Here is a 27,410-nt window from a genome sequence, read left to right on the forward strand (position 1 = left end):
CTATATCAAAGATGGATTATCATGTCTGCTTTTTTTTTCTTTTCTTTTTTTTTTTTTTTTTTTTTTTGGAGACGGAGTTTCACTCTTATCGCCTAGGCTGGAGTGCCGTGGCGCAATCTTGCCTCACTGCAACCTCCGCCTCCCAGGTTCAAGCGAGTCTTCGGCCTCAGCCTCCCAAGTAGCTTGGATTACAGGTGCCGGCCACCTTGCCCGGCTAATTTTTATAATTTTAGTAAAGACGGGGTTTCACCACGATAGCCAGGCTGGTCTCGAACTCCTAACCTCAGGTGATCCACTCTCTTCAGCCTCCCAAAGTGCTGGGATTACAGGCCTGAGCCACCACACCTGGCCCTTATTTCAATCTGTGATAATATCACATATCATGTAGCCGTTGGAAAATTCTGTTGTTCATTTTCAAGGGAATACATATGAAAAAGGCAGGTAAATTCTACATATTTTTGTAACAATAGTTTTGACCTTACAGATCCTTTGTAAAGAATCCTGGGGACTTCTAGGAGGTCCCCAGACCACACTTCTGGTTAACTGCTGCTCTTCTGGTTAACTTGAGATCTTTCTAAAACAGTGATTGGGTGCTAGGAGACTATATATTCATATTCTTTTATTATGTATTACTTAACTTTTCTTCAGGAAGAATCCCATTTCTTCCCGTTATTAACTGTGTGATCTAAGACAGCCTCTGAGCTTCAATTCCTCATCTGCAAAATGGAAATAATAGTATTGTACCTACTTCAGAGGATGATAGGATGAGTTAACAATCAGGAAATGGGTAACTGGAGAATTCTAACTGGTTTCACTTCTGGGCTCATTAAATCTCAAACCTTAGTAGCCTGTTCTTTAATTCCCTCTTGGCCACAGTCTTGTCAGTTTTTTTGTTTTTGAGACGAGGTCTTGCTCTGGTCTCTCAGGCTGCAGTGCAGTGGCACAGTCTTGGCTCACTGCAAGCTCCACCTTCCGGGCTCAAGTGATTCTCCCACCTCAGCCTCCTGAGTAGCTGGGACTACAGGCATGCACCACCACACTTGGCTAATGTCTTAATTTTTTTGTAGAGACAAGGTCTCACCATATTGCCTGAGCTGGTCTCGATCTCCTGGGCTCAAGCAATCCTCCCACCCAGGCCTCCCAAAGTGCTGGGATTACAGGTGTGAGCCAAGCCTAGTCTTGTCAAAACTGTAGCTTCTCTGAGATTTATATGTTGCCACTGAATCTACCTATTTATGTTAAAGTAGTAAACTATTTTTCGTAAGCATTTTAATAATTAATAGAGGTCTCTCTGCCTAGGAAATGCCATTTCTGATGCCAGAGCTCTGAATTCGTGCTGGTAGCTGGAGGTTTAAACTGAGTGGTTTCTCTTCAGCTGATATGCCAGATTGTTTGTTTGTTTGTTTATTTATTTATTTATTTATTTAATTTATTTATTTATTTTTGTGAGATGGAGTCTCGCTCTTTCGCCCAGGCTGGAGTGCAGTGGCACAGTCTCGGCTCACTGCAAGCTCCGCCTCCTGGGTTCACACCATTCTTCCTGCCTCAGCCTCCCGAGTGGCTGGGACTATAGGCGCCCGCCACCATGCCCAGCTAATTTTTGTATTTTTATTAAAGACGGGGTTTCACCATGTTAGCCAGGATGGTCTTGATCTCCTGACCTCGTGATCCACCCACCTCAGTCTCCCAAAGTGCTGGGATTACAGGCGTGAGCCACCGCGCCTGGCCTCAGATAGTTTACTCTTGCCACTAGTATCATGTTGATGAAATAGAGTTTTTTAAGTATCATGAGATGATAATGATACTTAAAAATGATAATGATTTATTTTTATTTTTTCACACAAGACAAAGTTCTTTAAGTCAGAAACAATTAAAAAGTAATTCCTAAACCACTGTGAGCAATGCAGTGGTAACTTTAGCTGAGCTAAGTGAGCTTAAAGATGACTGTATATTGCTATTCTGTTTGTATGTACCTTTTCTAATCTGTGTTTGTAATCGTAATTTTTAAAGCAACCACAAAAAACATTAGTAGCATTATGTATTTTAAAAGCTGTACATGGGCTGTGGAATCTCAGGCTTTTTTCTGTTCCCACCACCACTCACTAGCTCTGTGAGCTTGAGAAAGTAAAGTAATCCAAGATTTCAAAGTAATTGAAATCTACTTTCTCACCTGTAAAATGGGGAGGAATGTGTTTACTTTCCAGGCCTGTTGTGAGAATTTAAGTAAGAGATTTTTTTGATGATACGTGATAATAGTTTAGTATTAGCTTAGTATTGCACACCTGTTGTGAGAATTTAAGTAAGAGATATTTTTAATGATATGTGATAATAGTTTAGTATTAGCTTAGTATTGCACAAAGAGTGCACTAAATATATGTGTTCCCGTTAATTCTCTTTAGCCGTTAAAAATGTTTTAAATTGAAACCTTTAGATGGAATTATTTATGTATCTAATGAAAGTTGAATGATCTAAAAATATTACTTCATGCAACCTAAAACACAGTTGGGCTGTAGAGTTGCTTATAAATTAACAACTATTAGCTCCTGAAATCTATTGAAGGATATGAATGTTGTTTAGGTTTTTTTTTTTTTTTTTTTTTTTCAGAGTCTCACTCTGTCACCCAGGCTGGAGTGCAGTGGTGAGATCTCTTCTCACTGCAACCTCTGCCTCCCATGTTCGAGTGATTCTTCTGCCTCAGCCTCCCAAGTAGCTCGGACTACAGACACGCGCCATGATGCCTGGCTAATTTTTGTATTTTTAGTAGAGACAGGGTTTCACTATGTTGGCCAGGTTGGTCGCAAACTCCTGACCTCAGATGATCCACCCACCTTGGCCTCCTAAAGTGCTGGATTTGCAGGCGTGAGCCACTGTGCATGGCCTAATCTCTTTCAAGTGATGTATAAGGGAGCAATTCATATTTATGTTATGATTAAAGTTTCATTAGCTGCTCTTAAATTACCATGTTTGATCCTCACAATTACCTTGTAATTTAAATACTGTGCTGTTACTATATTGTAATTATTTTAGTTACCCTTATGGAGCTCAGACCATAATTATGCTAGTTATGCTATGGCAAAGATATGTGCTAGTTACTTTAGGTATTCTTTTCACAATAGTAGTAGAAGATGGGTAGCAGTATTCCTCTTTTTTACAGAAGTAAAAATGGAAGTTTTAAAGAGGTTGACATGTCCTAAGTCACACAGTTAATAAGTGGCTCCATTGTCCCTTGAATTCACATGTTTTGCCTTTGGATTTCATACACTAAGATTAAGGTACGCATTAAATATCAGGTGCAGATAATTTGATGTAATGTTTCTTATTCATTTGCTTTAATACTTTTAAGAGAACAAGTCACCTCCAGTGGTTTATGTCTCTCATTTCATTTCCTGATTACAGCTTGGAAGTCTTTTTGCATGTTACTGTTCCATTGAAGTCACTCAGGCAATATGGGATGGATATCTACAACAAGCAGATCCATTTTTTATTTATTTCTTAATGTTAATTATCCTTGTTAATGCAAAGTAAGTATCTGGTTGGTTAGATTTTTGTTCCTGTTTTCTCAGGGTGCTCTGTTAATATTTAACTCAAATTGATTTGATTCCCTTTTACAGAGAAGTTATTTTAACACAAGAGTCAGACAGCAAAGAAGAAGTTATCCGTAAGTATCATTTCATGTAGTGAAAACATTTTGGGTCTCTTTGTCTGTGTAAGTTACTCAGTTTCCTCATTCATAAATTTAGGAAATTAGTCTAGAAGAGCTCTGAGGCTGTATTCAACTCGCAGATTATATAAACACTCTCTAGGTACAGACCTTAAAGACTATTTTCCTTTATTTTGCCATCTTCATTCATTCTTTCATATTTGTTCACTCTTTCATTCTTTTCCATATACTATTTCTTTAGTTTCACTGTTCGAATAGATTGCCCTCCTCTGTTCCTCCCTACCCATCCTTAATTTACCTTTCAATACTCAGTTTATATGATATTTCAATTGTGAAACCTTGGTTCTCCTTTTGGATTCTCCCCACCATATCCCCCACATAGAGATAGTTACTTCCTCTCTATATTGCCTGGCACTTTGTGCTATCTGTATAATAATGTTTATCTTACTATATTATAATGATTTATTTTTATTTTTTCACACAAGACAAAGTTCTTTAAGTCAGTAACTATTTCTTAGATATTTTGTATGTTCAGGGGCCCTGGCACTTCTTCATAAATGTTTGTTAAATAAATAAATCATAGAATTCTAATTAAGGTTAATGAATTTGATTTGATTGCCTGACACCATCCTTCACTAACAAGAGATTTACATTAACAGTTTCAGCTCATTTGGAGAAATCCACTTTTCCACAAGTCATTGTAAAAGCACCACTGTTGAGACTCCATTTGCATAGTATTTATGATGAAGATATTTCAGCTCTGATACATAAACAATATTAATGTTTGCATTTTTCACAAACTACTAAATATTATGTCTATAATATTTCAGAGTTCTTGGAAAATACTCCATCCAGTCTGAATATAGAAGATATAGAAGACCTTTTCTCTCTGGCTCAGTACTATTGCAGCAAAACACCGGCTTCTTTTAGGAAGGTATAAGACCAGAAATGACCAACTATTTTGTATTTCATATTTTGTACATTGTTTTATTACTTTGTATTCACTTTAGTTAAAATAAGTCGTCAGTTTTTTCTGTTTCTTTATGTGTTGTAGTTTTGTGTGATTTTTTTTTTTTCATCTCTGTAAATACCCTCCCTAGTGGAGGAACAGACAAGTTAAAAAGATAGTAGAAAGCATCTTACCTCTCTTCTGATTATTGTTATTTCTTATCATAAGAAAATCGACTGTGAGATATTTTCTAAATTAGTGCTTTCTTGACTTTAAAAATTATATTACAGGGCCGGGCGCGGTGGCTCACGCCTGTAATCCCAGCACTTTGGGAGGCCAAGGCGGGTGGATCACGAGGTCAGGAGATCGAGACCATCCTGGCTAACATGGTGAAACCCTCTCTTTACTAAAAAAATACAAAAAATTAGCCAGGCGTGGTGGTGGGCGCCTGTAGTCCCAGCTACTCGGGAGGCTGAGGAAGGAGAATGGCGAGAACCCAGGAGGTGGAGTTTGCAGTGAGCTGAGATTGTGCCGCTGCACTCTAGCCTGGGCAACAGAACGAAGACTCCGTCTCAAAAAAAAAAAAAAAAAAAAAAATTATATTACAGTAGTAATCCAGTGGAGGAGGTAGAGTTTTGCCACTTTTCTCTGGAGTTCAGGCTTGTACAGTCTTAGTAATGCTGAGCTGTCTTATAAAGAAAGGTCATTTAGGCCCCATAAAGACTTAGATCCTTAGACCAGACGGATGGCCTAATAAAGGACACCAGATTAGAAGTATGAGTGATGTGAACTCCTGAAAAATGAAACTCTAAGAAGCAAAAGCTAATAGTGGAAGAGGCACAAGTTTATAAAGCAGACAGGTTTCTATGTGACTTCAGGTGCCCATGAGAGCATTATTGTCTTTTTTTTTTTTTTAAAGCATTCTGCCGTAATAATTTCTAGTTGGTACTCATCGTGTCACTGAAATGTCAAGATAAAGTTAAATTATGTTTAGTATACTGTGTTTTAGAAAGCAGGCAAAGGAAACCTTTTAAGATCATTTTCCCTCAAAAATAACTAATTTAAAAAGACTTTATTTCTAGGGACCAATTTCAACTATTTTAATAATTTTCTTATATAGAACTCTTCAGTTCTTAACAATGCTGGATAAGTCAGATGGTAGGATAGTAGTTTAAAATAGTGAATGAAAAAGAAGTCTTATTTTTTTTCTCATTCAAGAGCTGCACCTTTTATTCTTCAGACATTGTGAATTAGAGCAGGCTGTGGATCAGTATTTTAACTCATTTATGCAATAGATTTCTGCCACCTATTTGTTTTTAAGATATGAAAAATTGTAAGTAACCATTTTTAAAATTCAATATTAACTACATGTAGTATAGAAAATAGCTATTTAGAATGTGTTTATTTTTCTTAGTCTTTCATTTTGTGTGAACACTGACAGGGACTTTATGTGACATTTTTGTAGTTCTTAGCCTATAAAATGAGATTATGTAGTATTAAGTTTTAAAAATCACAACTCACGAGTATTGTAATTTTACCGTTTATCACAGTTTAATAAGAATATTTTTAGGAAGAAATTTTGATTTTTTTTCATAATGTTTAAAAATTTCCCTTCAAACAGGATAATCACCATCTCTTTGGTAGTACTTTGTTGGGAATTAAGGATGATGATGCAGATCTGAGTCAGGCTCTTTGTCTGGCCATCTCCGTGTCAGAGATCCTTCAAGCGAATCAGCTACAAGGGGTAAGTAAAGGAAACCCAGTTTGTTAGGGGACTGTTCGTTTTAAATACAAGGAACCAACTTCCTCCCTGTTCATTGATTCCCACAAAATCAATTTACTGCAACAAGGTGGCTCTTTTGGCTTTTTGAATGATTACGTTAAATGTTATGTTCAGAGGGTCATTTTAAAACTTGTCAGCTTGTGTGGTGTTTTAATTATCTATAATTAATTATTGTTGACATTCTTGACACCAGTTTTTGTAAATCGCCGTATCTTTTTTCATATTTCAGTAGAGCGACTGAATGTGGCATTGTATAAAATACTTAAAAGAGTGAATTTAGCATTTAACAGTTTCTGGTAGTTTACAGCTAATTGAATTACATGGTTTAGTTCCATACAACTTATAGCAAAGGAGAATTGTGAAAATGAAATTTTCTTCATGAAAATCTGATAAGTCAGTTTGACCAATGATGTTTTTAATATATGGTCTTTATTACTAGTAGTGCAGCAGTTAACCATGGTGTGTATTTGGAAGGTGTAGTGTATTTTCCAAGGTTGAGGGCAGGAAAGGAATGGACATGGAAAAATAGCCTTTTATGGTAGATCTTTCTTAGTTGGATTTCTTACTGTATCTGCGCAGGTTATTGAGAATTTTCAAAATACAAGCATCTCACTTTTTTCTTATTCAAACTAATATTAAAAAACAAATGAAAACATGTTATCCAGTTTAAAGAGATCCACGTGAACTTCTTTAGTTGAAACTGGTATTTCAGAACATTCTCCCTTCATCCCCCCACACGAAATAGATGTTTAGTTCTTATGTGAATTGAGCTGTTGATAAATTTGCAGATTTATTTGCAAAAAAGAATAGCATATCTAGAGTTGTGTTTATAACTATATAGCATTTTATAATTAGTTTTATAGCTCAAACACTCTCCTTCTATGTATTTTAAGACTTTCCAGTAAAGAACAACATCTAAAAAAGAAAAATATTTTAACTGTTTAAAAGAAATAAAAGTATTTAAGACCTTTGGGTTATTTTCTATACTAACTAGGTCCTCCCAATTCGATGAGAGATCCATTTTTCAATAAACTTGTTCCCTTCCTTTGGTTAATCGTGAATATTATGTTGTGCAATGTGAACCTCATGGGAAATTCCTGTATGTCAAATGTTGTTTCCCTTTTAGGAAGGAGTCCGGTTCTTTGTGGTGGATTGCCGTCCTGCAGAACAATATAATGCTGGGCATTTATCAACTGCTTTCCACTTAGATTCAGATCTGGTTAGTATAAATGCTGATTAATTATTCTTAAAGTAACTTTTTTTCCTTCAGTTCGTAAATAAATATATAGGTCCCAGATTGGGGAATTTTTTCTTTCTGCTTAAGGAGGGAGTCTCTGCCCTTATGAGAAAAGTGTTGCTGTCAGGTTTCCTTTTCACCCAAATACCCTTTTGTGTTTTTATTGTTGTTTGTTTATTTGTTTGTTTCGCTCTTGTTGCCCAGGCAGGAGTGCAGTGGTGCGATCTCGGCTCACTGCAACTTCTGCCTCCTGGGTTCAAGCTATTCTCCTGCCTCACCCTCCCTAGAAGCTGGGATTACAGGTGCCCGCCACCAGGCCCAGCTAGTTTTTTGTATTTTTAGTAGAGACGGGCTTTCACCATGTCGGCCAGGCTGGTCTCGAACTCCTGACCTCAGGTGATCCCCCTGCCTCAGCCTCCCAAAGTGTTGGGATTATAGGCGTGAGCCACCATGCCTGGCCCAGATACCCTTTTGGCATCGTAAAGGGTAGTTGAAAACAATGCTCACTATGGCTTACTATTGCATACCATTGTTATGTCAGTAAATTCTGAACTTAGTTTGAGCTACCTAGTAGAGCACTTAGCATAGTGCACTACACCTACTAAGTACTCTTTGGATATCAGCTCTTACTGTAATTGAGTAAGAATTCTGTAGGCTTTATAGTATGAGCCATTTTTAATCATGAGTATTTATGCATATAATAAACTAATATTTAATAAGGGTAGTATCTGGCATATAAGTACTTAGTTATTAAAACTACTATCCTGGGTCATTTAATTTGAAGAATGATAAAGTAAATAATTGTCAGAGATGCACAGAGCCGTTGGTAGAATTGAGGCTAACATCGTTTAAGCCATTCTGGGATCACTGAAGCCTCAGGGATGGGGAACACAGGAATGGGATAAGAAACCTCTTAGCTAAATGTTAAGTCTACCTTTCCCCTTCCCAACTTGTCTGAAAAATTTGATGCTGAGACTGAAAGGGTGTGTGAAAGGGCCTGGGTAATACTGAGGGAGAACTAACAGATGTTGTGAGAAAGGCCATCTTAGCTCATCCATATTCTGTAGGTGAACTCTGTGCCTTTCTCTTCCTTGATTCCTCTCTCATTGCTATTTTTAAAATTTACTCAAGTGATTCATAAATACTTGAATTAATTTTTTTTTTTTTTTTTTTTTTTTTTTGAGACAGAGTTTCTACTCTGCCACTCAGGCTGGAGTGCAGTAGTATGATCTTGGCTCACTGCAACCTCAGCCTCCCAGGTTCTGGCGATTCTCCACCCTCAGCCTCCACAGTAGCTGGGACTGCAGGTGTGCACCACCACGTCTGGCTAATTTTTTTTACTTTTAGTAGAGGAGGGGGGTTCATGTTGGCCAGGCTGGTCTCAAACTCCCAGCTTCAAGTGATCTGCCCACCTCCGCCTCCCAAAGTGCAGAGATTACAGGCGTGAGCCACCATGCCCGGCTTGAATTTTTAAAAAATTTTAAAGAATATTATCAACTTACTTAATCTTCCAGACTTTTAATATCTATTTACATATTTTTTGTTTTGCCACTTGACTTTTCACATAACAGTTTCTAAGAGATCTTTTGATTTAAGTACATTCTTTCTAATGATGCATAGTGGTCCATGGTACATGTAGGTATACTGTAATTTATTGCCTGATTGATGTATATGTGGGTTATTTTTTGTTTTCTTGTAATAATGCTGCAGTTAACATCTTTTTATACATTTTGTGAACTTATGCAAATATTTCTGTAAAATAGATTCTTAAAAGTAAAATTGTTTTGTTGAGGTGTGTGGATATATACATTTTGCTAGAGACTACCGTATTGCCCTTTAAAAAGGAGGAACCCAGCTACTCGGGAGGCTGAGGTAGGAGAATTGCCTGAACCTGGGAGGCGGAGGTTGCGGTGAGCCGAGATCGCACCACTGCACTCCAGCCTGGGTGACAGAGGGAGATTCCATCTCAAAAAGAAAAAAATGGTGGAACCTTCTTACCTTTCAGAACTCTAAATGAGAATGCCATTGGCATTACTGGACATTATCAATCTTTTCTTATCTTACCAGAGTGATGAGTGAAAAATAGTTGTAATTACCGATGAGGTTGAACATTATTTTTTGTGAGTGTGCTGTTTATATTTGCTTTTGTTTTTTACAAATTGCTTTTCTATATGGTCTCTCCATTTTTCTATTTTTCACCATACTTTTTGTGTATCTCCATTAAAACAGTTTTTAAACATCTTTGTAGTTATTGTCATACTTGTTTCCTTGAGGGTAAGAAATGAATATTTCATCCTTGTGTCTCCATTACCTGGAATAGTGCTGATAAACAAATGCCTTCTTAACGTTATTTCTGACAGTCCTCTAAGAAACACATGGTTTACCATCTAAGGGGAAACTAAAAAAATAGAGCTTGTTTTGATCTATAGTTTTATACTCTTTCGGTCTTGATATCTAAGGACACTGTTGCTACCTGTTATATAAGAAAAAACAAGAACAACAGTTTTTCTCTACTAGAGAATTATTTTCTTTGCATCAATCTTTGTGTGAATGTTCAACTTTTGTTCTGTTGTATTATAGGTACATTTATAAATATTTATCTTATCCCAGGGATTTTATTTATAAGAGCCTTTTTTCCCTTCATTTTCATTATGGCTCTTTAAATATTGGGGTTTTTCCTAAAAAAATTTCAAATTTACAAATATATGTGAAACACAGGCTTGTCAAGTTTTTAACTTTAAAAAAATTGTCTAGATGCTCCAGAATCCATCTGAGTTTGCACAGTCAGTAAAATCCTTGCTGGAAGCACAGAAGCAGTCCATTGAATCTGGCTCCATAGCTGGTGGGGAGCACCTCTGTTTTATGGGCAGTGGCAGGGAGGAAGAAGACATGTATATGAACATGGTCCTGGCACACTTTTTACAGGTATGCTGACATAAATTATTTCAGTTTTGTTTGGTTAATGTTATCACCTTTAAAAAATTTACATAGATAACTTTTTGCTTGTCAGATTTATCTGTACTTTTCTTGGTTTTGTGACTTGTTAAGGTCTCCAGATTTTTCTCATATGCTTATATGATTTTTTTTATATTTAACTCAAACCATCTGGAATTTATTTTGTGTAAGAAGTAAGATAGGAATTAAAAAAAAATTTCTCCAGATAGCTTACAAATTGTACAATTTGAAATACCACCTTATTAATATACTGAGTTCCTCTATGCATCAAGATCTATTTCTGGATTATTATGTTACTTTGATCTTTTATTTTTTTTTTCTATTTGTTATTATTTTTTTTTTGAGATGGAGTCTTGCTCTGTCGCCCAGGCTGGAGTGCAGTGGTGCAATCTTGACTCACTGCAACCTCCGCATCCTGGATTCAAACAATTCTCCTGCCTTAGCCTCTCGAGTAGCTGGGCTACAGGCACGTGCCACCACGCTTGACTAGTTTTTGTATTTGTAGTAGAGATGGGGTTTCACTATGTTGGCCAGGCTGACATAGTGATCTCCTGACCTCAAGTGATCCGCCCTCCTCGGCCTCCTAGAGTGCTGGGATTACAGGCGTGAGCCACTGCACCTGGCCTATTATGTTACATTGATCTTTATGTGTATTTATGTCCTAGTACTTTTTACAGTAACTATATAATTCATTTTAATATCTTCATCTGAAACTGAATAAATACATATGCATATTCATTCACAACACCTAGCCATCTTTCCTTTTTGTGTTTAAATATTGTCTTCAACACAACTAATTTGAATTAGTGATTTTATGCAACCTGTTTCTCTGCTTTTTTAAAAATGTCACTCAGTGATGGCTTGTTTTTTATTATAATAGTTGCTTATTAGGTATTCTTTGGCAGTTTATGTGTTAAAGTCCTTACTTTGTATGGTCCTGAACTATGGAATCAGCAAGATGGTAGGCATGGTAATACACAAGCCACTCACTTTGGATTCATTTCTATTTATGTTGTATTTTACTGGGAATCTGGTTTGAAAAAATTAGTTTAAAGATGAAATCCTTGAAAAGCAAAATCAGAGAAGGAACAGGATATTTGGGAGAGGGATTGTAGGATAATTTTAAATTTTATTAAAGGAAAGAGTTTAGAAGCATACGGAATAACAAAAATAAGGAACCAAATTCATTTCACTCATAAATTTAACTGGTCTATTCTAAAAATGCTTCAGGCCAGGCACGGTGGCTCCCACCTATAATCCCAGTACTTTGGTAGACTGAGATGGGAGGATCACTTGAGCCCAGGAGTTCAAGACCACCCTGGGCAACATAATGAGACAAAAAATAAAATAAAAATATTAATACAAAGTTTCAAGGAAATTGAAAAGTAGGGAGAACTGAATGCCATAAACTCATTATAAAGGCATAACCACATCATTATCATACTTTTTTTTTTTTTTTTTTTTTTTTTTTTTTTGCTTGAGACGGAGTCTCTCTCTGTCGCCCAGGCTGGACTGCAAGCTCCGCCTCCCGGGTTCACGCCATTCTCCTGCCTCAGCCTCTCCGAGTGGCTGGGACTACAGGCGTCCGCCACCACGCCCGGCTAATTTTTTTTTGTATTTTTAGTAGAGGCGGGATTTCACCGTGGTCTCGATCTCCTGACCTCGTGATCCACCCGCCTCGGCCTCCCAAAGTGCTGGGATTACAAGCGTGAGCCACCGCGCCCAGCCCTATCATACTTTATTAAAAAAAATTTAACTAGTGTTCAAGTTTCCCTGATTTTCCTAAGATCTAAAACAAGATGTTGACATTTGGTTGATGTCTTTTAAGTTTCTTTTAGTTTATAGGTTCCTTTTTTGAATTTTTTCCTTGCATATATTTGTTGGGAAAAGCAGTTAATTTGTGTTATAGAGTTCCCCACATTCTGGATTTTGCTGATTACATTCACATGGTGTCATTTATCATGTTCTGTCCCTGGTATTTTCTGTAAGCCAGTAGTTTAGAGATGTGTTCAGACTTCTTTGTTTAGGGGAAGGAGGTCCTGAGGGGGTGATGCCTGCCTCTTTTAGATGATAAATACTATTTAGATGTCTTTTTTGTGTTTCTCTTTTTTTTTTGTTATTTATATTACTTAGATCCATTATGTTTTTAGTAGTTTGAAAAATGGTAACATTCCCTTATTTCTTCATAATTATCCATAATTTTTTTATATTATCTTTTAATAAAGAACCCAAAATATTTTGAAAGCTTTTAAAATCACTCTGATTACATCCTAAAATACTGTTTAACTAATTTTGGTTTGACCATTGCACTATTGAAATGATAATACAAGTAAAATCAAGACTTGTTAATAGCCTTGAAGTTGTTCCCTTCTTCCCACCCAAGCACCAGACCTTACAATACATAAGGTAAATGGATATACCTCTCTCTGCCAAAGTCCAAAATGTCAAGGAAATGAGAAAGCCCAGTAATTTAATATATAACTTGGTATTGTATTTATCAGTGTTTTAGAACTAGCTGAAGTTTAAATTAAGTCGCAGTTTTGGAAGAATTTAAATTTTCTTTTCCATTACAGAAAAACAAAGAATATGTGAGTATTGCCAGTGGAGGATTTATGGGTAAGATTTTAATTTATTAGTTTTTTTCCTCTATGTTTCAGAAGAAATTGTATTGATTATCAATAGAGTTGATCTGGAGTGGTCACATTAGTTAATGGGTAGACTCTTCTTCATTCATTAAATATTTTCAGAAAAGGCAAGGCCGGGAGGACTTACAGATAACAGACAAACGTAATAGGCAATTGAAATGAGTGACTATTTGATGAAGACTATTTTAATAGATTTGTTTTCAAAAAATATTTTTGTAAAGATGAATGAAAAACTGCCCATATGATTGCCTCTATGGAGAAGGATTACATGATGGGACAGGGAAGGAAGACTTCAAGGAATACTTTTTATAGTATACCCTTTGGACTCTTTAGGTGTTTTGTTATTTTATTTTTGAACTACTTGAAGGTATTCTCTGTTTAAAAAATGTTAGCTAAGTGGAACAAAATAAACTGATATTTTCAGAACTGCAGACTAATATTTAATAATCTAGGAGAGTAAAATAATTGGCAGGATCTCTGCAGGCAAGTATTGAGAATTTTACTTTGCAGGCAGAGTAATAAGATTTTAAAAGAGCCTGTCTTACGTTAGAAAAAGAGATACTACAAAAATACTGAGCTGTAAATGCTGGGGAAAATTAATGATCAAATCAAATCAATATATAAGAATCACATGCTAACCAATTGTGCAACTGAAGCTCCAAAAATCAAATCAGTATATGTTGAGGATAATGGAATCTTAGGCTTTAATCATGGGAGTTAGGCTGTAACTTAGGATTTTTGGAACATTAGGATGTATTTCCTCCTGGTCTTTGTTGATATTAACAAGGATTATGATTATCTTCTATATGTCATGACCTGATAACTAACGACTTTTGAGGTTCATGCCCAGAGTGATGTACAAAAGGGGTTATTTTAATAAGTAGTGTTAAACATGTACTGGCCCTAGGCTCAGTGTTATTTATTAGGAATCCTGGTAACGATATAAAACTTGATTATTAAGCTTGTAATTCTCAAAAGTGTCTGAAAAGCATTCTTTTATAGTATAGCCCAGATTTTAGAAACTTTTTTAAAACCATGAATTATTTCTTTACCAAGAATAATCTCTTTCTGTAACTGTTAATGCCTAACAATGCTTCTTTATTATGGGAGAGATTGATTGGTATCTCCTTATGGTATAACAAAAGTCACAATTGGTTTTCTATTAATCCTTTATGTCATAAAAATGTTGCAGAAATTATTTGTTAATACTTGAAAGATTTCCTTCCAAAGAAGAAAACATAAAGCCTATACAGTTATCATCACATTGGCGTCAGTTAAGAAAAGTTATCTGTGTACAGAGGGTTTTAGAAGGAAGAGGAAGGTTTGCTCTAGCTTGGAGGCCTTTACTCCTTTACAGGCGTGCAGAAAGAAATACCTGTGATTATTTCCTTCGGTCCTTTTTTCTCAGCTGTGACATGTTTATTATATTTCGTTGGTAATGAATTTTTCCAAAGAGGGTTGATATTTTCCGTTTTTTTGTTTTGTTTTGTTTTGTTTTTTTAATTTATCTTAAGCACTGCAGCAGCACCTGGCAGACATTAATGTGGATGGACCAGAAAATGGATATGGCCATTGGATTGCTAGTACCTCAGGCTCAAGGAGCAGTCTCAATTCTGTTGATGTAAGTGTATGTAGAGAATATGTAACCGGATTTGGATAAGTTCCCAGAAAAGGTGATTAACTACTAAACCCCCACCATAACAGAAATGGAGTCAAAACATTTCAAACACATGCAATGAAGAGTCGTATTATTGTGAGATTGAGATGATACAGCAAGCCTTTATTGTGAGATTAATGAAATGATACAGCAAGCCTTCACAGCTAAACTAGGTGGGAGCTCTTGAAGTTCAGCTGCTGAATTAAAATTTCTCCATGTCCAGCTGTAGTTTGGTATTATGTAGTGACAGTTTTATGCTCCAGCTTAAATATCAGTGGGGACAAATCTGGGTCCTATAAATAGCTGGGACTCTTAAGCAAGCTGATTCCAGGCATCTCCCAGTTAGTTTTTGCCAGAATGCTAGGGCTCATAATCATCTCGTGCACACTATGTCTGTACCCATCCCCATCACAGACTTAAATGATTTGGACTTGAGTCTATCCACATTTGAGAATTGGCCAGGCAGAGGAAGACAAGAACAAGTTGCCAATCCTATTTTATTTGATTTTTAGTTATTGAGATGTGTATTACTAACCCGGTTTTGCTACAGGGGATAAATCTGTTTTTCTGTTCTTTGGAAATATTTGGGTAATAGATCTTCTGTGCTTTTCCAGTACTTCGGTATTTCATGTCAGTTGAATTAGATGTCATTAAATTATTTTCGTAAATAGTGATCCTTACATACCTAGTGGTTATTCTTTAAAACAGAAGGAAAACTGCAGTACAAGGTCACAGGTAGTAGCTTGGGCTTACAGGTCTGACATACCTAGGTTCAGATTTCATCTACAACTTACTTTCTTCATGATCTCCAGCAAGATCTTTGAGCTGTGGTTTCTCCACCTGTGCAATATAAATGTTAACAACATAACCTTCTTTCTAAGGATAACTTAGGGATTAACGGTGCAAGTAAATGGAAAGTATAGTACCTGTCACCAAATATTTAGTAGTAGTTATTATGAAATTGTAACTCACTGCCTGTATTAGTTGAGGTTTATCTTCAGCCATGCAAATCGAAATCAGATTATTTTCACATCAGCAGATAAGGTTTGTCTGAGAATCTTATTTTTAACTTGATACTCTTATTTTTAACTTGATGCCTTTGTGTGAAATCACCATTTACTTAGTAAACGTTTGCTATTTTCACTTTAAATAACTAAATAGTATTTCATTTTATGGGTGTATTATAATTTATTCAGTTCTCTATTGTTCAATATTTACATTGTTTCCAGTTTTTTTCTGTTACAAACACTATTTAATTTTTGTAGTGATAAATTTGCATATGCCATGATTATTTTGTCCTGGAAGTGGAATAACTTGATTAAAATGTTACCAAAGTCCTTAGACTTCTGCATTATTATCAAATGGCTCTCCAAAAACATTCTAATTTATATTCCCATTCACATCACTGGATAGTTTTTCTATTGAAGCTTTTATATTCAGATTTGAAAAACACTGATTGAGGCTATTTTAGAAATTATCTTAAAGAGCATTCTTTTCAAAGTACCAAAGAATTTTTACAGTTTAATTTGGCTTTGAATTTAGATATGGAAATAGAAACAGTTTTTTTTGTTAATGACATTTCTTCTAAAAATGAAAGTAACAGATGTTCATTTTAGCATCATATGTAAATAAGAAAAGTATAAAGAAAACAAAATCACCTGTAGCTGTACCAGAGATAATTTTGCCATTCATATTTTAAAGTATTTTCATCAAACCCTTTTTAGTGAATGTGTTTATTTTAAAAGTAGTGATCATAGCGTACCTAGAATTTTATTTTCTGCTTTTTCACTAAACATATGAGTATTTTCTAGCATTTTAAAATGCCATTTAAAAATAGTATGAGTTTGTAATGGTTGTATAATTTTCCATCAAATAGTACCCAAATTTCTGGGCACTTCCTTCTCATTAATTCTAAAGAGGAATTAATTGGCAGAAAATAGGATCACTTTTAAATGTTTGACACCCATCACTAAATTGCCTTCTAGGAAGGTATATGTGAGCAATCCCATGAAACAATTTAAGAATTATACTCACAGCCATGCACGGTGGCTCATGCTTGTAATCCCAGCACTATGGGAGCCCGAGGCAGGTGAATCACCTGAGGTCAGGAGTTCAAAAATTAGCCAGGTGTGGTGGCAGGTGCCTATAATCCCAGCTATTTAGGAGGCTGAGGCAGGGAGAATTGCTTGAACCCAGGAGGCGGAGGTTGCAGTGAGCCGAGATCGCACCTCTGCACTCCAGCCTGGGCAACAGAACAAGACTCTGTCTCAAAACAACAACAACAAAAAACAAACAAAAAAGAATTATACTCACATCTCTTACATTTGGTACATCAGGATAACTTTTCTTCAGAAAATAAAGGCCTAAGTGGCAATGTCTTTAAAAAGCAAACATTTACAAGGGATATTTAAAAATTTAGCTACATGGATAGTAGTTTGATTATACTTTTGCTTATTTTTGAAGACTAGTCTGAGATAAGAAAGGTTAATAGTTTTAACTATTTCTTATTGAATAAATAAGGTAATTTCAGACTCCACACTCACATATGTGCAAATAGTAGTTTAGTAGTTTGATCATACTTTTGCTTATTTTTGTAGACTAGTCTGAGATAAGAAAGGTCAGTAGCTTTGACTGTTTCTTATATAACAAGATAATGTCAGACTGCGCACACATATATGTGCAAGTATATCCTAATTTTTTATCCTACCTTTTTTTTTTTTTTTTTTGAGACGGAGTCTCGCTCTGTCACGCAGACTGGAGTGCAGTGGCACATTCTTGGCACACTGCAACCTCCACCTCACGGGTTTGAGCAGTTCTCTGCCACAGCCTCCCGAGTAGCTGGGATTACAAGCACCCATCACCACGCCTGGCTAACTTTTGTATTTTTAGTAGAGATGGGGTTTCACCATGTTGGCCAGGCTGGTCTTGAACTCCTGACCTCGTGATCCACCTGCCTCGGCCTCCCAAAGTGCTGGGATTACAGGCCTGAGCCACCGTGCCCTACCTTCTATTCTTAAAATGATTTCACCTAATGAATTAGTTTGCAGCTGCCTCAGCAAAATATCATATTACAAACTGGTGGCTTAACCAATGTAAATTTATTTTCTTACTGTTTTGGAGGCTGAAAGTCCAAGATCAAAGTATTGGCAGGTTTAATTTATCCTGAGGCCTCTCTCCTTGGCTTGCAGATGGCTGCCTTGCCCTCTGTGTCCTTACATGGCTTCTTCTCTGTTTTCATATGCTCATGTCTTTCTTTCTTACAAGGACACCAGTCAGACTGGATTAGAGACCACCTAAAGACCTCATTTAACCTTAATTATGCCTGCAGAGGCCCTGTCTCCAAATACAGTCACATTCTGAGATATACTGGGAGTTAGGACTTCAACATATGATTTTGGTGGGATTGCAATTCAGTCTATAACATGTAGATAACCATTAGCAGTAGTATGTCTTCTAGTCATTTAGAGGCAGTTAATCCATCTATGTTCTTTTTTTAGGGCGAATCTCCTAATGGCTCAAGTGATAGAGGAATGAAATCACTAGTAAATAAAATGACTGTGGCTTTGAAGACAAAATCCGTTAATGTCAGGGAAAAAGTTATCAGTTTTATAGAGAATACATCAACTCCTGTGGATCGGTGAGTTGTTTATACAGTATGAGTTTATGATGAGTAATTAAAACTAAAGAAACAATGTCTTACAGTAAGTCAATGTTAGTTGAACTGAATGTGTTCCAGAAAAGGATCATAAAGTACATTTTCTATTAGATGATTTCGTAGTTTTCATTAGAATTGCAGGAATGTACTTTATATCCATAATTATTCTCTCTTACTACTCAAAGATGCAAATAATGTATGTCACATCATGCCATTCACTAAAAAAAATTTGTGTCGCAGTATGTATCACATTTCATATAGTAGCTGCTTCCCAAATGTCAAATGGATGGAGATCATCTGCCGAATTCAGTGATCTCATAGTAGGAACTTCTTCCTCTGCTCCGAGAATTTAAAACCTAGAAAATCTGGTCATGCTAAATATAGCAGAAACCCACCTTCTGATGTTTAAGATCAGACCTTCATAGAATTTCGTTTACAAAACCCCATTTCCTTGTAAATTACAAATGGGGGACATGGTTAACAACTGATAAACAAGTTTTAAAATATCTGTTGTATATATTGTTTCTTATTGTAACTGAGGATACATTTTTTTCTACACGTATAAGTCTGTTTGATCTTTCTTGTTTGTAGAGTTCAAAGCTAACCTTATAATTGCAACACAGAATTTGTTTTAAGGAAGCCTTATATTGGAAATGTGTTATAGTATTTGGTTTCACTTTCATGTCTTGCAGTATCCTGGGAAAATTGACATATTTTACTTTAAGAACTGAATGTCAGGGATTTGTTGTCTGTCCCTCTATTAAGTATAGTATATATGCATACAAAAGTACATTTTTTTGCATTTAGTAAATAGCCGAGAAGGTAATAGATTATTTTCATTGATCCAAAAAATTGTGCCTTATCTAAAATGGTCAACTGATAATTACTAAGGTGTTTTATCAAGCCCGAAAGACTTGTTTATGCAATAAAGTTATGTCTGTTCTCAAAAGATAACCCTTTTACCTTTCGTTGGTGCTTCTGAGTTGGAGGACTATTGTTACATTTTGTAGCATGAACATTTACAATTTTATTTTAAAATTTGTTTGTTTTAAAATGGACTGGTGATAACTAAGTCAAAAAGACTGCTGCCTTGATTACTTGAAATTGGCTTTTCTTTGTTTTTCGTTGTACTTGGGATGATGGAAACATCTTTATAATGTACACGCTGGGTGAGAAAAACTAAACTGTACCATATTTTTTGTTTTAAAGCTATTGCATTTTTTTTATAATCATTTTGTTCTGTCCTCTGCCTTGATTTGCTATAGAATGTCTTTCAATCTTCCTTGGCCAGACAGATCATGTACAGAGCGGTAAGCCAATGAGTAGAGCATTTTTCTTGAACCATCCTTTTCCTTTAATATGCTTCATGCCATCTATAAGCCTTATGCTGTCTTGGCTCAAATTTCATGCAGCTATTTCAAATGCTAAACTTTTCTCATTCTGCTTTTAGGAGTGTGTCATGTTGATTGATATACTTTTCTTTTTGGTTTTTGCTTGATCATTTTAATTTCTTTTCCTGCATGCTTGTTTGTATCACCCATTCCACAGATGAAAATTAAGTTTGTTCAAAACCTGCAGTTTTTATTCTGAGACAGGGGAAGGTGAAACAAAGAAAGTATGTGGTCGCGAGTTGGCAGATTATTTGCTTTGGTGCTCATTTGCTTCTATCTCCTGCCTAGCAGCAGAGAAAATTATAGCACCTAAAAATAGGCACCGTTCATGGTTCAAAATTTTTGTTAATTCATGTACATTATGTAATTTTATATTTTTAGATTTTTCTTAATAAGATGTATGTATTTAAGTTGATTTAGCATATATAAATCTCTTCCAAGGAACTACAGTTCTAGGATTCTGCCTTTGGTTTTTGTTGGAAAAAAAATTACGTTTTTTTCTAGGTGGTGGATTACTTTAATGTATAATCTGTCACTTCTATAACCCAAATAAAATGAGGTGCTTCTCATTAAAGACAATAAGTTTAAGGTTTAAAAATCTACTGGATCGCTGGCCGCGGTGGCTCACGCTTGTAATCCCAGCACTTTGGGAGGCCAAGGCGGGCAGATCACGAGGTCAGGAGATCGAGACCACGGTGAAACCCTGTCTCTACTAAAAATACAAAAAATTAGCCGGGCGTGGTGGCGGACGCCTGTAGTCCCAGCTACTCGGAGAGGCTGAGGCAGGAGAATGGCGTGAACTCGGGAGGCGGAGCTTGCAGTGAGCCGAGATTGCGCCACTGCACTCCAGCCTGGGCGACAGAGAGAGACTCTGTCTCAAGCAAAAAAAAAAAAAAAATTCTACTGGATCTTCAATTAGGGTAACAAAAGAACTTTACTAACTTAACTCTGTGTGACTTTATAGTTCTTATACTCACAGAATTTTTCAGCAATTTAATTTAGAATATCAATTACAGCAACACCTACAAACATTTAAAAAGAAATTCTATAAATCCTAAGTGGGCCAGGAAAAAAAAAAGAAATTCTAGTCATATTTTCAATGTAAGTTAAGCTTTGGAATAATGGAATGGAATTTTTCTCGGGTCACTTCAGTATTCTCGGTGACTCGAAGTAGCATTTTTAAGAATAATACTTTACTCTCTAGGACTATACTTTCAGCCGGGCGCAGTGGCTCACGCCTGTAATCCCAGCACTTTGGGGGTCGGAGGTGGGCGGATCACGAGGTCAGGAGATTGAAACCATCCTGGCTAACAGGATGAAACCCCGTCTCTACTAAAAAAAAAAAAAAATAATACAAAAAAATTAGCTGGGCGTGGTGGCAGGTGCCTGTAGTCCCAGCTACTCGGGAGGCTGAGGCAGGAGAATGTCGTGAACCCAGGAGGCGGAACCTGCAGTGAGCCGAGATCACGCCACTGCACTCCAGCCTGGGCGACAGAGCAAGACTCCATCTCAAAAAAAAATAATAATAATAATATAATAATAATAATACTTCACTCTCTAATAACTTATCTTCTAAGAGTTTTGATTTATTGTGACTATTCCTACACAATGCCAGTTACAGGACTTCTGCTAACAATTTTACCTAGCACTACTTTAAAGGAAATTGCTTCTTTTAAAATTATAGTCTATTTGTGAATCATCCTTTCCGTTTTCTTCTGTTATAGGACCATTGAATTAGTCTAACTTTTTTAACTCCCAAGTTCTCAAATTATTAACCTTTGTAACTTAAATCATCTCTGATCCACAGGTAGATATATTTATTTTGAAAAGAGAATCTGATGAGAAATTAGAATGAATTAAGTTTCTTTCTAAGCTCAGTAAATTAAAGCCTACTCAAACCATACTATAGATGTTTCTATTATTACCATGGCAAAAAAGTATAGATATTATGCTTTAAAAAATAGTACAGCTGTTGAATTTTATTCATTTTTAGCCAGTCTTTCAAGAAATGTCTCAATAATCCTTAGCATTCATGTTTATAAAAACTTTGCATTGTGCTATAAATCTTGATTAACAATTAATAATTTGTTTTTTAGGATTGTCTCTTTACTCATACTTTCTGGTTATTTGATTATCTGGTTACAGCAAATGCTTATTTGCTGTAAACATTTATCTTTGTTACTTTTTATGTTATGGCAGTTTAATTGTGCTTAATATTAGGAGAAAACTTATAATCTAATCTATATAAAATTTTACAATGTAGATGTCATCAAAGCATTTTTAGATAAAGCTCTTACCTCTGTCTTTGCCTTTTGTAAGAAAGCTGAATCTGAGTTTCAAAGGCATCCAAATTATATCATTTTCTATCTCTCTCTCATGAGCATAGTTTGGTAATGTATAGGACAATTTTGTATTAGATATATTTTAACGTAAAACCAAATGACTGTGTCACTTTTAATTTAATCAAACTTTAAGCCTATGTATTGATTAACCTAACTTGTAATTTCTAAAGAATATTTGTTATACACTAAACTCTTATTATATTTTATTGAGGAATGTTATTTTGGAAGAAGTAAATCAACAAAATTAGGCTACAAAAAAAAATTTTTTTTTTTTTGAGACCGAGCCTTGCTCTCTTGCCCAAGCTGGAGTGCAGTGGCGCAATCTCGGCTCACTGCAACCTCTGCCTCCTGGGTTCAAGCAATTCTCCTGTCTCGCCCTCCCGAGTAGCTGGGACTATGGGTGCGTGCCACCACACCCAGCTGATTTTTTAATTTTAGTAGAGACGGGTTTCACCATGTTAGCCAGGATGGTCTCGATCTCCTGACCTCGTGATCTGCCCACCTCGGATCTTTCGGCCTCCCAAAGTGCTGGGATTTTACAAGCGTGAGCCACCGTACCTGGCACAAAAAAATTTTTTATTGATGGTGTATGTTTAAAATTATTTAAAGTATAGATTTGATCTCTATCTTCTGGGAAATTTGAATTCTAAACCTAAGTAAAGGCCAAGTGTGGTGGTTCACACCTGTAATCTCCGCACTGGGAGGCTGAGGTGGGAGGATCACGGGTCCAAGAGTTCAAGACCAGTTTGCAGCATAGCAAGATCCTGTCCCTGAAAAAATAAAAAAAATTAGGTGTGGTGGCAGACCTCCGTAGTCCCGCACTCCTGTGGTCCCAGCTACATGGGAGGCTGAGGCAGAAGGATTGCTCCAGCCCAAGAATTTGAGGCTGCAGTGAGCTAAGATTGTGCCACTGTACTCCGGCCTGGGTGACAGAGTGAGACCCTGGCTCTAAAATACTACTGCTAATAATAATAATAACTAAAGTCATGTAACTTGATTTTTTCTCACATTGGAATATCTCTTGAAAATAGATTGTTTTCATATGTTACATGCACATACCCAAAAAAGCTAGAGTCTTCCTTTGTAGTAGGTAATTTTAGCTGAACCTTATCCTACAAGTAAAACAATGCTTTTCCCCTCAGAAACATGTAGTATGTTGTTGACACATTTTAATTTTACCTCTTAGTTTATTTGGGATTACCTGAAAATTAATAGGGTATTAATTTTTATATTAAAAAGAGAGGTCACACTTCCTATAGACCTAATCAAGTTTGAGTTTACATGTTATTTATGCTTCTGCCTTTTGAAAAAGAGGCAGATTCTTTTTTTTTTTTTTTGAAATGGAGTTCCACTCTTGTTGTCTAGGCAAGGGCGCTATCTTGGCTCACCGTAACCTCTGCCTCCCAGGTTCAAGTGGTTCTCCTACCTCAGCCTCCTGAGTAGCTGGAGTTACAGGCATGCGCCACCACGCCTAGCCAATTTTGTATTTTTAGTAGAGACGGAGTTTCTCCATGTTGGTCAGGCTGGTCTTGAACTTCCGACCTCAGGTGATCCACCCACCTCGGCCTCCCAAAGTGCTGGGATTACAGGAGTGAGCCACCGCGCCTGCCCGAGACAGATTCATTTTTATGGCTTATATTTACCCACAGAAGTAGAATCTTCATTTCTATTGAAACAAAAGTAACGGTGATAAAAAAAAAAAAATGGGAAGATAACCCTTAAGACACTTGGACTTATATGAGAAGCCTTAACCAATCATTGGAATTTGAATATTTGGTGTCAGTAACTTATTTTACCTAACAGACATGAAGGTAGCACCAGGCATTGTCCTAATAGTTTTACAATAAAATTAACCGATTTAGTTCTCACGATAACCCTGACAGGTAGATATTGTTAGCACTATTTTACAGAGGAGGAATCAGAAGCACAAAAGGCTAAATAACTTCCGCAAGGCCAAACAGATCTAAGCATTGGTTTTAATATGGATATTGAAATTGTTTAAAATTTAATTTTTACATATTTAAGAGCATTCAGCCTACCAAGGCCTTATGCCACTTTTGCTAACATAATTTCTTTATCTTCTTTTAATTTCCTTAACATAGCTCTCCTAAAACTATGGGTAGTACACGGGGTTTTGCGGGGGACGGGTAAGGAATATTTACATTTTGTGTGAATATTCAAATGATGCTTGGTAAAAATCTTTGATAACTTCTTAAGTGATTATTTCTCCCCTAAAATTCTTTGAATATAGGCATGTGAGCAGCAGTGACAGAGTGGGCAAGCCTTACCGTGGTGTAAAGCCTGTTTTCAGCATTGCGGATGAAGAAGAATACGACACAGGTGTAGTAATACACTTAGCTACAGACGGCTTTGCTCAGTCATTAGGAGTGATTACAGCAGTCATTCTGGGAATAGCCAATCAACTGCTTTTTTAAAAAAATGAAATTCTGTAGAAATAATTGGAGAATCTGTGGCTTTCTATTAAGAGTTTGGTTTTAGACATCTTGAATTGTTGTACCTATTAGAAATCCAAGCACCAACATGGCACATGTATACATATGTAACAAACCTGCACGTTGTGCGCACGTACCCTAAAACTTAAAGTATAATAATAATAAAATTAAAAAAAAAAAATCCAAGTAGAAATGTTGAGTAGAGGCAGTTGATTATAGGTGTCTTCAGCTAAGGAGAGAAGTCTAAACTGATGATAATTTGGAGGCTGTCAGTGTCGAAATAGTATTTAAATCCAAGTGATGGAATTGAAATTCCTTTGATCAACCATCTAGGAGATTGAGAGTTGTGGGACTAAAGCACTGAAAATTACAAAATTGAGACATCTGAAGTCTTTTGAAACTGGAGGCAATATCCTAAAGGGCCACAAGATGGTGATATTGTGTCAGGGAAGTTTGTCTTCCCTGTGGTTGTTTTAAAAAAAAATAATTTAGGCCGGGCGCGGTGGCTCACGCTGTAATTCTGGCATTTTGGGAGGCCGAGGCGGGCAGATCACTTGAAGTCACTAGTTCAAGACCAAGCTGGCCAACATGATGAAACTGCATCTCTACTAAAAGTACAAAAATTAGGTGGGCATGTCCATAATCCCAGCTAATTGGGAGGCTGAGGCAAGAGAATCGCTTGAACCCAGGAGGCGGAGGTTTCAGTGAGCCAAAATCATGCTACTGCATTGCAGCCTAGGTGACACAGCAAGACTCTGTCTCAAAAAAAAAATAAAAAAAAAATTTAGTCTTTGGTTTATAATTCTACTGCCCAGCTTATCCTAATTAAGCAATCATAACTAATATTGGCTAATATGTGTATTGAGTTAGGTAAGCAATCATAACTAATATTGGTTAATATGTGTATTGAGTTAGGGAAAAAATATATAAATGTACAGAATGAGAAAAAAAGACTCCCAAATCTCACCTTGCTTTTTCCAGTTAGTTATACATGTTGCATATTTTCCATTTCAGCTCATGTATCTCCTCATTCTCCTTCTGTCGTATAAACATACCATACTTTATTTAGTCAGTCTTCCAGTTGACACTGGTGGTTTTCCAGGTTTTTTGTTTGTTTCAAATGACAATGGATCTTTATATAAAGAATATATGTAGATTAGCTTTTGATGAAAGTATATTCAGAGGGTAAATTCTGCTAAGAATTTTAAATTTTAAATCTTACTGCTAAGTAAGATTGCCAGGTTATAGGGAATCACATTTGACATTTTAATAGATACATGAAATCACTTTCCAGAAAACTTGCAGAGAGGTAAATGTGATATTTCTGATTGTTTCCTTTTCTTCTTTTTTTCCCCTCTCTGTTGCCATCTCTTTCTGTTAACTCTCTCTCTCTCTGAATATCTCAACTTCTTCCATTAACAAAGGGGAGAGGCAAATGGATGAATAAATTGTGGCATATTTACATTTATCATATATCTACACACACATATTTACAATATGGAAAATTGGATCATAATGAACGTGAGAAAACTGGAACTATGTGTATCAGTATGTATGAATTTCGGATGTTGGGAGTAGGGTAGCAGTTGTGGAAGAATGCAGTTGAGTAGTTTACTTTTTATATACATTTTGTTTTAAGTGTAGAATACTACTGTATATTATTTAGGGATATGCATATATGTTAAAGCAAAGACATGTATGGAACTGATAACACCAAATTCAGATAGTATTTCTTGGTGGGGAAGGGAGGAGAATGTGAGTAGGAAGAGATACATGAGAGGTTCACTTTTGTTTAAGCTAGTGTAGATAACGTGTGATTTCCTTTTTCATTATGTCTCTATATTTTGCAGTATTTGTTAGAAAGCAAAGGACAGAACCTATAATTATTTACCCTAGAGACTGTATTTTCCCTTTCTTAAATTAGAAAATATAATTATTTTATATTTCTCTTAGGGAAAATAACCCTAATTTTTACTTATTTACCCCAGGATTGATTTTATTATTTTTCTTAAAATCAAAAAGCAGCAAGATAAAAAGAAATCTGCCGTCTTTACTCTCAAGATAGGTGCCTGTTGTTTAACAATTCAGCCATCTCTTTACAGACTAGTCAGATCATAGTTAAGTTAAGCATATCAAAACAATTGAAATTCCCCAAATAGTTTAATCTTTAAAAGTGTATTCTTAATATTTACACCTGACTTGGTTACCATATGAAAGTGATGTTTGATAATAATATTTCTATATTATCAGTGGCATAAGGAAATAGAGTAGCAGGATTAGAATTGATTGCGTTATTTTTTTTTTTTTTTCTTTTTTTGAGACAGAGTCTCACTCTATTGCCCAAGCTGGAGTGCGGTGGCGCAATCTCAGCTCACTGCAACCTCCACCTCCTGGGTTTAAGCGATTCTCATGCCTCAGCCTCCCGAGTGTTTGAGACTACAGGTGCGCAGCACCACGCCCAGCTAATTTTTTGTATTTTTAATAGAGATGGGGTTTCACCATGTTGCCCAGGCTGGTCTCCAACTCCTTCCCTCAGGTGATCCGCCTGCCTCAGCCTCCCAAAGTGCTGTGATTACAGGCATGAGTCACTGTGCCCAGTCTGTTTGTTTTTCAATCCATATCTTCAAAATACTACTGAAATTTTTTTAGACTGTTAGGGAGTGTATAATTTTGAAAGTTGGT

The 27,410-nt window shown here is 36.2% G+C and overlaps 1 protein-coding gene across 2 annotated transcripts in view; it reads left to right on the top strand.

Moving 5' to 3' along the window:
- The window catches only part of TBC1D23 (TBC1 domain family member 23), a 64,256-nt gene that overhangs the window by 30,658 nt on the left and 6,188 nt on the right, over window positions 1-27,410 (top strand). Inside the window, exons 6-16 of one of the 2 annotated variants that reach the window (XM_055259945.2) lie at window positions 3,397-3,521; window positions 3,612-3,658; window positions 4,492-4,595; window positions 6,232-6,354; window positions 7,520-7,612; window positions 10,385-10,555; window positions 13,159-13,201; window positions 14,745-14,851; window positions 18,385-18,524; window positions 19,808-19,852; window positions 24,527-24,615. In XM_055259945.2, coding sequence (XP_055115920.1) covers window positions 3,397-3,521; window positions 3,612-3,658; window positions 4,492-4,595; window positions 6,232-6,354; window positions 7,520-7,612; window positions 10,385-10,555; window positions 13,159-13,201; window positions 14,745-14,851; window positions 18,385-18,524; window positions 19,808-19,852; window positions 24,527-24,615 — 1,087 coding nt within the window. The remainder of the gene's footprint in view (window positions 1-3,396; window positions 3,522-3,611; window positions 3,659-4,491; window positions 4,596-6,231; window positions 6,355-7,519; window positions 7,613-10,384; window positions 10,556-13,158; window positions 13,202-14,744; window positions 14,852-18,384; window positions 18,525-19,807; window positions 19,853-24,526; window positions 24,616-27,410) is intronic. The other variant, XM_055259946.2, reaches the window with a different exon arrangement.

Source organism: Symphalangus syndactylus, chromosome 21 (assembly GCF_028878055.3).
Source record: "Symphalangus syndactylus isolate Jambi chromosome 21, NHGRI_mSymSyn1-v2.1_pri, whole genome shotgun sequence".
Taxonomy (NCBI): Eukaryota; Metazoa; Chordata; class Mammalia; order Primates; family Hylobatidae; genus Symphalangus; species Symphalangus syndactylus.